The sequence below is a fragment of the Phocoena phocoena genome, chromosome 13, assembly GCF_963924675.1.
Source record: "Phocoena phocoena chromosome 13, mPhoPho1.1, whole genome shotgun sequence".
NCBI classification, from domain to species: domain Eukaryota; kingdom Metazoa; phylum Chordata; class Mammalia; order Artiodactyla; family Phocoenidae; genus Phocoena; species Phocoena phocoena.
Window position 1 is genome coordinate 71664203 of NC_089231.1, and position 11363 is coordinate 71675565.

The 11363-nt window shown below is 48.2% G+C and overlaps 1 protein-coding gene across 4 annotated transcripts in view; it reads right to left on the reverse strand.

The window, feature by feature from the left end:
* The window catches only part of SGSM1 (small G protein signaling modulator 1), a 54245-nt gene extending 44094 nt beyond the window's left edge, over positions 1-10151 (reverse strand). For all 4 annotated transcript variants that reach the window (XM_065889393.1, XM_065889391.1, XM_065889392.1 and 1 more), the window contains exons 1-6: positions 10073-10151; positions 6733-6895; positions 4103-4255; positions 1149-1216; positions 727-872; positions 463-594 (exon numbers count right to left, since the gene is read on the reverse strand). In XM_065889393.1, the coding sequence (XP_065745465.1) occupies positions 463-594; positions 727-872; positions 1149-1216; positions 4103-4255; positions 6733-6895; positions 10073-10136 (726 nt within the window). In that variant the 5' untranslated portion in view covers positions 10137-10151. The remainder of the gene's footprint in view (positions 1-462; positions 595-726; positions 873-1148; positions 1217-4102; positions 4256-6732; positions 6896-10072) is intronic.
* Positions 10152-11363: the final 1212 nt, after the last annotated feature.

The window sequence follows — 11363 nt, forward strand, 5'->3', positions numbered from 1 at the left end:
ACAGATGGATGGATAGATGAACTGGAAAACAAATGGACAAGTGCAGACATAGATTGATGATGGGTAGATGGATGGATTAATAGGTGAATATAATTATGGGTGGATGGATGGAGGTAACGATGGGTAGATGAATGGATGGATGTAATAATGGGTAGATGGCTGTATGGACGTAATGATGGGTAGATGGATGGATGAATGAATGGGTGGTTGGGTGGATATAAATACAGGCAGATGGATAAAGAAATAGTGATGGATGCATGGACAGAGTGATGGGTGAATATAGAGACTGGAAGAGAGTAGACTGGCTGGGTGGGTGGAGATTTTGACAGACGGATGAATAGATGGGTGAATGGGTGGATGGATGGATAGATGGATGAGCAACCAGGAGCCAGAGGGAACTCCTCCTCTATAACCTGGAGCCAGACCCCCAGTGGAAGAACTGGGCCCAAGATGAACTCTCACCGGCTGAACCAGAACGTTGTTCTTGCCATAGAGCAGGGTGGCCCGGGAGTTCTGGTGCAGGGACTCTACATAGTCACGGGCGGAGAGGGACGGCCGGTCATCCATGCTGCTACTCGAATGCCTTTTCTGGATCTGGCAATGTGTGGGGAGGTGGCAGATGAGGTCTGGAGTGACCACCAAGGCCCCGGTCCACTCCCCACCTCCACACCAAGTCCAGAACTCAGCCAGGCTCCCTCCCAGTGCCCCACCGTCCACCCCACTCACGCAGAGGGCCGGACGCTTGGTGGGCGAGTCCTGTCGCAGGTGCAAGCTGTGGATGCGGTGCCTCTGGACAAGCTCGTCGGCTGAGGGGTCCGTCCAGAAGTGATCGGAAGTCTTCATCTTGGTGTACTCCAGGGCGCAGGGCCCTACTGTGGAGCAGACAGGGGCTGGGAAGCCATCTCCCTGGAAAGTCCTCCCTCCCTTCTACCACCAGATGGACCACTTATTTCACCATTTCTCCCCTCCAGGCAGCTAGCATGACCCAGGGTCCTGCTAAAGAGAAACCAGCACAAGACCCTGAAAGCAAGAGGCAGGGAGCAGTTTTGAAGGGAGAGGCTGGAGGGAGGCGAGAGAGGCCCTTAGGAGGTGCCCCCTGGAGCTGAGACCAGAGATCCAGAGGAAGCTCAGAGCACTGGACCACTTACCCAACAAAGATGCAAGGATGGGGCCATCCACGGGGTCCATCAGGAGAGCTTCCTTCTCGTAGTACTTACTAGCAAGAGAGGAAAGGACATGCAGGGTTGTATGGTGACCAGCGGAGGGTGCACAATCAACTACAACCTGATGGTTAAGAGCAGACTGGGTTCAATGCCTCTCTGGTCACCCAGTACCTCTGTGAGCCTCAGCTGCCCCATCTGTAAGATGGGGATAATAATAATATGTCTCATAGGGCTGCCAAAGGACGTTTGAGAGAGACAACAGATGTAAGGCACTTAACACAGTGCTTGGCTATAACTGCTTAATACATGGCTTATTAATAATACATTATTATTAATAATGAGAGTAACAGAAAAAATCATTAGAAGGCTGCCGAGGCCTGGCTGTTCTGTCTGCTTCTCTTGCATCTTCCATTTCAAACATGAAGTCACTTAGAGGCTCAGATGATGTCTGCCCTTCCAATATTATTGAGGCAAACATATGCTTTTTAGCTGTGGTGTGTCTTCAAAAGCTGTAATAATAGGCCTTCCTGTCTGGAAAACTAAAGCAGATGACGCTGGCCTGACACGCTCAAAAATGCCCCCGGCCTCTGACTCTCCAAAATAACACGCAATGTTGTCAATACGTTCGTGCTGAGTGTTTTGTTTTTTGAGTTGTGCACTGGTTTCTAATTCTTTGCAAACTCATACAATCCAGAAACTAACAGAACTTCAGAATTGGAAAGGACCTTGTTCTGACCTCCTGAGGGATCTCAGGCCCAGAGAAGGTAAGTGACTTGCTGAAGGCCACACAGCAGGCGGATGCAGGCTACACCCAGCAAGCTTAGCTCTTCTTCCCTTCCTACAACGGGGGGTAAAGAACACAGGATCTGGAGTCGGACTGAGTGGGAGCCCAGCTCGGCCACTCCCTCCCTCGCTGTGTGTCCCTGGGCAGGTGACTACCTTCTCTACGCTTCGTTCGGTGCCCTCAGCTGTAAAGTGGGAAGAATGACAGAACTCACCCACTTGCGGATGCTGGGAGGAGTAAATGTCCAACTGCACGTATTAAGTCCCAACACCGTGAAGTTCTCACTAAATGTGGCAATATCATTGTAATTTTACCCCAAAGAAATCTTCAATCAACCATAAAATTGGCTGAGGCAGAATGACACATCCTGGACATGCTCAACATCAAGTTTATACATTTTGGTGTCAGATCTGAAGCTAATACTTTGAGACACTTTCCAGTCCACCACTCATACTCTATTCCAAAAATCAGCACAGTTATGTGATCGTAACCTGGAAATAATGCCTTAAAATAGTAGGTAGGTTGGGAGCAAGATGTGACTATATAGGGTAGCCCCAGGGAGTTTCTTCCGGGTGATGGGTTTCTTTGGAACAGTTCTATAGCCTGAGTGTGGTGTTGGTTTTATGAAACTATGCATGTGTTAAAATTTCATAGAATTATATAGCAAAAAAAAAAAAAAAAGAATGTACCAATACTGTTGGTTTAACAGTATTGCGTCAATGGCAATTTCTTGGTTTTAAGACTTGTACCACAGTTATGTAGGATGTTAACATTGAGGGTAGGCAAGAACCCTCTGTACTACTGTTTCAATTCTGTGTGAACCTAAAATTCAAAATACAGTGTTAATGAAGAAATAGTAGGTTGGTATTGCTGCTCAAATAAGTTACTAAAAAAAATATGACCAACTTTTTCAGCGGGAAAACACAAGGTCATATGCCAAAGGCAATTAACTACAGAGACCCTGGACCCATAACAAGACAGGGGGCAGAGATGTGTTATAATTTACTAGAAGGTGAAGAGGTGAACTGGAACTCCAGAGCCTGGATTTCTTTCAGTTCCTCTCCTGCCTCTGGGCCTTTGCACCTGCTGTTCCCTTTGCTGAGAACACTCTTCCCCACCCTGTTTCACAGTATCCCATCTTCTGGGATACTTTCCCTGACCACCCAGAGGAAGTTAAACACCACCCACCTGTCCTGGTACACTCATCACAAATTATCACAATTACTATTTGCCTGTTTTCCCTGCTACAATGCGAGCTTCATGAGGGGAAGGACTTTGGTTTGTACTTTCATACATATTTTCCTAGCAAACACGCAAAGAATAAAAGATGAGAACAATGATACCCACTCTGTGTGAGGATGTGGTTAAACAGGCATTTTTACATACTGAAAGATGGAAAGATTCTCAGATATATTTCTTTCTTTCTTCCATCCTTTCTGTCTCTCTTGCTGGAAAGGGGTGCTGGCCACGAGGAGTCTCAGATCATAGATTCTCAGTAGATCTCCACTGTTCTTTGCATAATATCCAAGTTCTTAAACATGACAGGCAAGACCAGTGTATCCCCAACATCTAGGTTAGTGCCTGGCACATAGTATATGCTCATTAAATATTTATTGGGTGAATGAATGGATGCATGGATGAATGTTTGCCAAGAGGACTTACACTGTAAAACCTTTATACCATGTCAATCTGAGCTAGGAGAGAAAATGTAAAAAATATCACTATGCATTTCCAAAATGCTGTGTACTCACTAACTCCTTTTCTCACCTCTTCTCCAGAGTGGCAGCAATTCCCATCCTGTCCCATTCACCAGAAGAGACAACAGAGGCACAGAGAAGCTAAGTGAGTCCCCTAGGGCCACATAGTGAATAGACTGTGGGCTTCATTCATGGGAAAAGGAACATCTCTAAGATTGCAAGATCCTCACACCTCACCCCAATTCCAAAGACCCTGCATTGCTATTAAGCACCCAAATATTCCCAAGGTTCCAAGCTAGGCTAGTTCAGAGTCAAACATCCAGAAGGCCCTAATTTAATCACCTTCACATCAAGTGTATATCAAGAGGGGAAAGCGTAAGCAGCTTTGTGTGAGAGAGTGCAATTCCTAAGAAGGCCAGCAGGTGGTGGCAGAGCGCACCCAGGTGTCTTCCGCTCACCTGCTGTTTTCCACAAGGTAATGAACAATTTTGTCCAGGACCTTTTCAAACAAGGCTGTACGGATCCACAGGTGCTTGATGGCGAGTGGGGACAGGTTGGGCAGTTTTGGCAGCTTTCGCACATTCTCCTGGAGGCCCTGGATCTGGTTTCGCCTTCAAGACCAGTAAAGGAAGAGAATAGATATTCACAAAAGAGGAAATCCAACAGGATCAATATGCAAATGGGAAAGTGTCCAACTTCTCTAAGAAATCAAGGAATGTCAATTAGAACAACAACAAGAGCCCATATTGCTCCTGGAGAATGGGAAAAGAGTTGAAAAAATAATACCGAGTGAGTGTGAAGATGTGGTAAAACTGACACTTTCCTACACTGTTGATGGGTGAGCCAGATTCTCATACTGAAATTTCTTTGTTTTTTTTTTTTTTTTCTTTGTTTTTTTAACATCTTTATTGGAGTATAATTGCTTTACAATGGTGTGTTAGTTTCTGCTTTATAACAAAGTGAATCAGTTATACAGATACATATGTTCCCGTATGTCTTCCCTCTTGCGTCTCCCTCCCTCCCACCCTCCCTATCCCACCCCTCTAGGTGGTCACAAAGCACCGAGCTGATCTCCCTGTGCTATGCGGCTGCTTCCCACTAGCTATCTATTTTACATTTGGTAGTGTATATATGTCCATGCCACTCTCTCACTTTGTCACAGCTTACCCTTCCCCCTCCCCGTATCCTCAAGTCCATTCTCTAGTAGGTCTGTGTCTTTATACCCATCTTGCCCCTATTGAAATTTCTGTCTCTCTCTTACTTTCTCTCTCTCTCTTGGCTGGAAAGGAGTGCTGGCCAAGAAGAGTCTTGGATTACAGATCTTTTGGTGGCTCCCCATTGCCCTGGAGAAGGAAGCTTTTTAACATGACTAGCAGGGCACTCCATAACCTTGCCCGTTTGCCTCTCCAGCCACCTCCTTACCACTCTCTGCCTCTGACCCCATGATCCAGCCAGACAGAGATATCTGTGGATCCCTGAGGCTGCGAAGCTCTCATATGAGGACTTTTGTGAGCTGCTGCTTCTTCCCGGCTTCCCCCGCCCACCCTATTCCCTGGCTGACTCCTTCTCACTCTTGAGGTCTCAGCGAGGGCACTCCCTCCTACAGGAAGCCCTCTTGCACCAGCTGAAGCTGGGGAGGGGCCCCTCCTCTGCGTTCCCTCAACCTCTGCAGCTTAACTTCCCACTCACTTCTCTGTCTTCCCCTCCACACTGTGACCTCGAGGGTATGGACAACGCAAGTGCTTTTAAAATAAAATATTGAGTCTACCAAGTGGCAAGCCTTGGCCCTTTTTCACGCCTGTATCTCCAGGGCCCAGCACAGTGCCTGGCATATACAAAGGGCTCAATAAATATGTCCATGAATGAACGATTGCACAAATGAATGAATGGACACCTGGAATGGACATCTCTCATTCCTCCATTAGAAAGTTGCTCCCAATGTTATAGAAGGTCCATGGAAATCCATCCCTTTTAAGAAGGTATCAGCAAACACCTGGGAATTTAGCAGATGGATTGGAAGGCACCTAAAGACCAGGTGGCTGAGGAGTCAGATTCCAAATGGGAGTTGGCAATGCCAAATCTATAGCCTTACCCATCATGCAGTTCTGGCCAGCAGCCCGGGGCTGGCAGGGCCTAAAGGGCAAGGAAAGGGCCATTTCTCATCCAGAGTAACCACTCATGGCAGAGAGGGCAAACACATGACATGCATGCCTCTCTCTCCCTTCTGTTGCCCATAACAGGCATGACTAATCAATCCATGCCCTCTTTCCCATGTAGTCCACTCACAGCTCCAGAATCTTTCACAACACAACTCTCTGTGCAGCTACTAGGACCAAATGGGTTTGAAATCTATTTGCCATCCCTGACCAGGCTCCAGGCAGGGGGTTTGGTTGTGCAGTTGGGACGCTGGGGGTAGCTCGGGTGGAAGGCCCTCATGTACACACTCTCAGGCCATGAGCCTCCCCCCAGTACACACACTCAGCCACTAAGACAACATCCCCTTCAATGGCTGCTTCACTGTGAGCATCTGTCCACGCAGAGACCATGTTGGTTATGTTAAACTTTGATCTTCCTGCATTTGGCACAGGCTTGGCTCAGAGTAGGCACTTATTCATTTTACACTTGTTTCTTGGGCATTTCCCAGGTGCTGAGCACTGTCTCAGACACTGGTGACCTAATGGGGGAGAGCACAGGTGCAGCTGCCTGCCCTCAAGGAGTTCAGAGTCAAGTGGGGGAGACAGACAACAATCAAGTAAACAGTAAACGAATGAATGAATAAATTACAGATGGTGATAACAACTGGGAAGACAATAAACAGAGGGATATAAAAGAGAAATGGGGTGAGGGTTGGAATTTACCATTAGTTAGGAGAAGGCCTGAGGATGACAAGGAGCCAGCCATGGAAGATGAGGGGTGTGAACTGGGTGGAGGGTACAGTGTGTGCAAAGGACCTGGGGTGTGAAAGAGTCTGGAGGGTTGGAGGAGCAGAATGGAGAGTGGAGAGGGTGCAGGCTCTCACCGAGCCCGGGGAGGAGCAGGGGCTATCCTCTGGGGGTACCCTAGCCTCTACCCCGTTCTCAGCACTTACGCGCTCTCTATCAGCTGCTCCAGGTCCTGCACCTTGCGGCTCAGCTCCTCTGCTGGCGGGAAGCTCTTGCCCACTTTCATGAAGAGAGCTGCGATCTTGTTGCTGCGCAGGAAGCCAGCCGCTCGCCTCCGCAGGCCATGCAGGACGCAGGCCTCCACAGCCGCTGCAGGGACACAACGATCAGCAGGCCCTGCCCATGCTCCCCAGTGCCCAGCCTGGCTCTGAGCTTCCGACACACACAGGTACCTTGAAGATCCGGGGACCCCAGAATCACAAATTTCGTGACAGCATCATAGCAAAAAGCACGTATACCTCTCCACCATCCAGCCCCTCAAAAGGGAGCAAGGGGGCTTAGTGGTGAACCCACGCTTGCCGCCCAAGGTCAGATCATCTCTGTTCACATTCTCTCCTGGCCAATAACCAGCTGTGTGACAGGTGTCAATTACTTCCCCTCCCTGTGCCTCAGTTTCCTCATCTGTAAAACGGGGATGGTATGAACATTAACCTCGTGAGGTTACTGCTGGGATGAGGTGGAAAAAATGCACGGAAAGCACTTTGCCCAGAGCCTGGCACATAGTGTGTGCTTTAAGAATGTTAGCTATTACTCCTGTCAATGAGGGAGGGGAGCCTGGACCATGTGACTGCTGAGCTTTATTCCGGTTAGGGAGTCACACTGTTGTCATTACTACTGTGACTCCAGTAACAGCTAACATTATGGATCTCATCTGATCTCTGCCACAGCCAGGCAGAAAGTAAAACCATCCATTTTTCAGATGTGGAAACTGAGGCTCCCAGAGGTAAACTGAACTGCCCAGGGCCACCCAGCAAATAAGTGATGGAGCTGGAATTCAAACCCACATCTGAACCCAAGGTGTGCTCACAACACTTGTGCCTCCACAAAGGGCTTTTGAAGAGAGGATTCAGTCATAACCTTCCCATTTCTGTGTTTCCCCGGGAGGCCCTGCCCAGCCCTCCTCAAATAAGAGACCTAGGGTGTAGCCTGGGTTCTACCACTAACTTGCTGTGTGACCTTAGGCAAATAACTTTCCCCCTCTGGTCCTCAGTGTTCCCCTCTAAGAAACAGACCCTGTGCAGGCCATTCTGATGGCCCCTATCTTACATCTGATACTCTCAGCAGCCTTTATTTATCTTCTTACTTTCCGTCTTACACAGCAGACTGGGAGCTCTCTGGTATGCACTGGAGCATAATCAATGTTTATGGGAAAATGTTAATTTATAATAAGAGCTACCCCTTCTTGGGCACCTACTCAGCCAGTGTTAAGGTTTACCTTCCCTGATCCCCGTGGCAAAACTCATTAAGCAAGTGTTCTAGTTACTGTCTTTTCAGAAGAGGACACCAGCACTCAAGAGCCTGGCCAAGGGCTTCCCCGGTGGCGCAGTGCTTGGGAGTCCGCCTGCCGATGCAGGGGGTGCGGGTTCGTGCCCCGGTCCGGGAGGATCCCGCGTGCCGCGGAGCAGCTGGGCCCGTGAGCCATGGCCGCTGAGCCTGCGTGTCCAGAGCCTGTGCTCCGCAACGGGAGAGGCCACAACAGTGAGAGGCCAGCGTACCGCCAAAAAAAAAAAAAAAAAAAAAAAGAGGCTGGCCAAGGTCATGCCATGTGCAAGGAGAAATACTGAGGGGTTTCAGTTTAATTGCTTGTGTTGTTTTTGTTGTTGCTGTTAGCAATGACTTGGCTTTGAAGGACTGTTCACATGTTGCCTAATCTGCTCATGGATTTAAAATATTCTGGGTGATGATCTCTAAAATATCCTCAGCTTTGCTCACATACCCAGAACTTTCATTTCTTTATACTGATTAAGTTCATGATCCATTCTGGCTTGGTAGACATTATTCCATTCTTTCCGACAATGGCTCATAAGGAACAATGGACAAAAGAAACCTCAGGGACATCCCTCAGGTCTCATTTAGAGCCAGCAGATTCCTCTCACCCCCAAACTCTGATCAGAGTTAGAGAATTATTATGATTTTTATCACTCTCTAGTCTTCTAAGTCTTTAATTGGTAGGTATGCTAGTGAGTCCCAAAATAGATATGCATATCATGTCTTTTGAAAATAAAAATGTCCAGGAGAAAAAAGAAAGCCAGAGATATATATCTATATTTATATAGAGAGATATATATTCCCATATATATGTGTGTGTATATATATGTGCACGCATAAATGTGTATTTTTATACATAACGTAACATCTTACAGAAAAACCCGAATGAACTTTTTGGCCAACCCAATATATACATAAAACGTAGTTCTGGGACTTCCCTGGTAGTCCAGTGGTTAAGACTCGGCGCTTTCACTGCCATGGGCCCAGGTTTGATCTCTGCTCAGGGAACCAAGATCCCACAAGCCAGGAGGTGAAGCCAAAATATATATATATGTGTATAAATATATATTTATTTAACTAAATGCATTATCACCTAAAAAAATAAGATCTTGCCCAAGGTCACCCAACCAAGAAGTGGCAGAGGTGGGAAGTGAACAGAGGTGGGCTGCAAGGGGCTAAGCTGACGTCAGTGGTCTCCCAGGTCATGGCATGTGCTCGGCCAGCTGCAGGCCCACGGGGGGTGTCCCCGGCCATCTGGATGGAGGCTGATGGGCCCCTCTATAGGGCCAAGACCATGAGGGGAGCATTACAGCTTGTCCTTTGTTATGAGACTCCAATCACTAAATAAAAAGGTTTTCAGGGAGAAAGAAACACTCCCACGTATACGTACACACTGCTTATGCACTGAATCCTGACTTCAGGGACACGGTAAGACACCTGTCTCTAGCCATTGTGAAAGTACAGTAAGAACCTGGCAGCGAGGTTATTCCTGGAACCCTGTGGGCCTCGCAGGTTCAAGGAGAGAAGTCTCAGTCACGCTCTGAGCCTGCCTCCTTTGCTGAGCCAGCTGGAAGAGATCCCTCGGGATGTGTCTATGGCTCTTGATTCCTTTCTTTTTTTTTTAAGTCCTCATTCATCCTCTCTCTTTACCTGGGTGAGGAAAGGATGTAGAGCCCATCCCTTAGATGCAAGACCCTTGGTCGCTTGGGGTAGGATCAGTGCGAACGGAACCCACGGGAGGGAAGGCATCCTTCTGTGTCAACCATGATTACCTTTTCCCGGGGTGCAGATGTCATTCTTAATTTCTTCTCTACTTCCAAATCTTTTCTCTACTTCCAAATTCCCTAATGGAGTCTCTTTAGAATCCAAAAATAACTTCGCAGTTAAAAAGCAAAAGAATGACATGAGAACTTTGCTCAAAGAAAGACGCCACATACCCAGGGCAGCCCACAGAGGGGAAAAAAAGCCGCTTTTCAAGGCCACAGGCCACTAACTCACCACAGAAAGAGATGATGTGGCTGCTGTCTTCGTGGACAAACTTGCGCGTGACGGCTTCCTCCATAATCTGCTTCACCTGGAAGGCAGAAGCACCAGAGGGGGAGACCCAAACCCACTCGGGGTGCAACCTCAAAGGGCTACATCACCCCCCACGGTGTTCTCAGGCTGCTTGGGATGTTTTGGTAACTGCTTCCCTTCCACGTCCTGCCTGCTGTGTTTTCTGTAGGGCTAGGGCCTGTGGCCTCTGATAGCTCCACACTTCACACTGAACTAAATTATTTTTTCAGGCTCTCTGCATAGTGGGCTTCTCTTGAGGTGTCACGAAAAATGTCCTCTCCTTCCTGACTGTCCACATCATCTAAGGCATCCCACCTCTAACTCCTTCCATCCCCTGTTATGGTTTCTTCAGAGTACTTCCTGTCCTATTTGTTTACTGTCTGTCTCCACCTTCTACAATATAATTTCCCCAAGGGCAGGGCCTTGTCTGCCTTCTTTTTCACGGCTGTATCCATGGAGGCTAGAACAGTGCCTCGTCCACAGTAGGTCTCCATAAATATTTTCTAAGTGAGTGGATGAATGAATGAATTAAACGGGCATATTAAAAAAAACAGGAAGGTGTAGTATGAAAAATCAGCCCTGGAATCCTGTAGACCACAGTTCAAATCCCTGCTCAGGTACCTACCAGCTGGAGTTGTGATCTTATTTTGGGAAACAGAGGCTTAGCAACGTGTAGAAATTCACCCAGAAACGCAGAGCTGGCCCAGAGTGGAGACAGAATCCAAGCTGGGTGTGACTCCCCAGGCTGTGTGTTTTTCATACTACATTCACTCATTCAACAAATATTTATTGAACACCTGTGATGTGCCAGGCACAGGGGACACAGCGCTGAAAGGGCAGCCGTGCCTCTGCTTATGGAGGTGGCCCTCTGGTGGCCTGAATGCCCTTCTGCTCTGCTGGATTCTGGGCCCCACTGTGTCTGGAGTCACTGTAGTACTTTAGCAAAGTGTTTCTCCCCTCTAAGGCCTCAGTTTGCCCACCTGGAGGTTGAGGAGGTCAGAAGAGATGACCTCAAAACCTGGTCCCAGCTCTACATCTCTGGGGCTGTGACACGGGGATCCGGAATCCACCCCCATCGATGAGCCCCTACTCCCTTCTGGCTGCCCTGCAGCCCACCTACACTCGGCCTGGCCAGCCCATCCACGCGCCTGTCTGAGAGCAGTCTCAGGCTCTCAGTGTCCCTCTCTCCCTTCCGATTGCCTTCTGGAGGGGAAGACAGAACCCAAAGCATCCT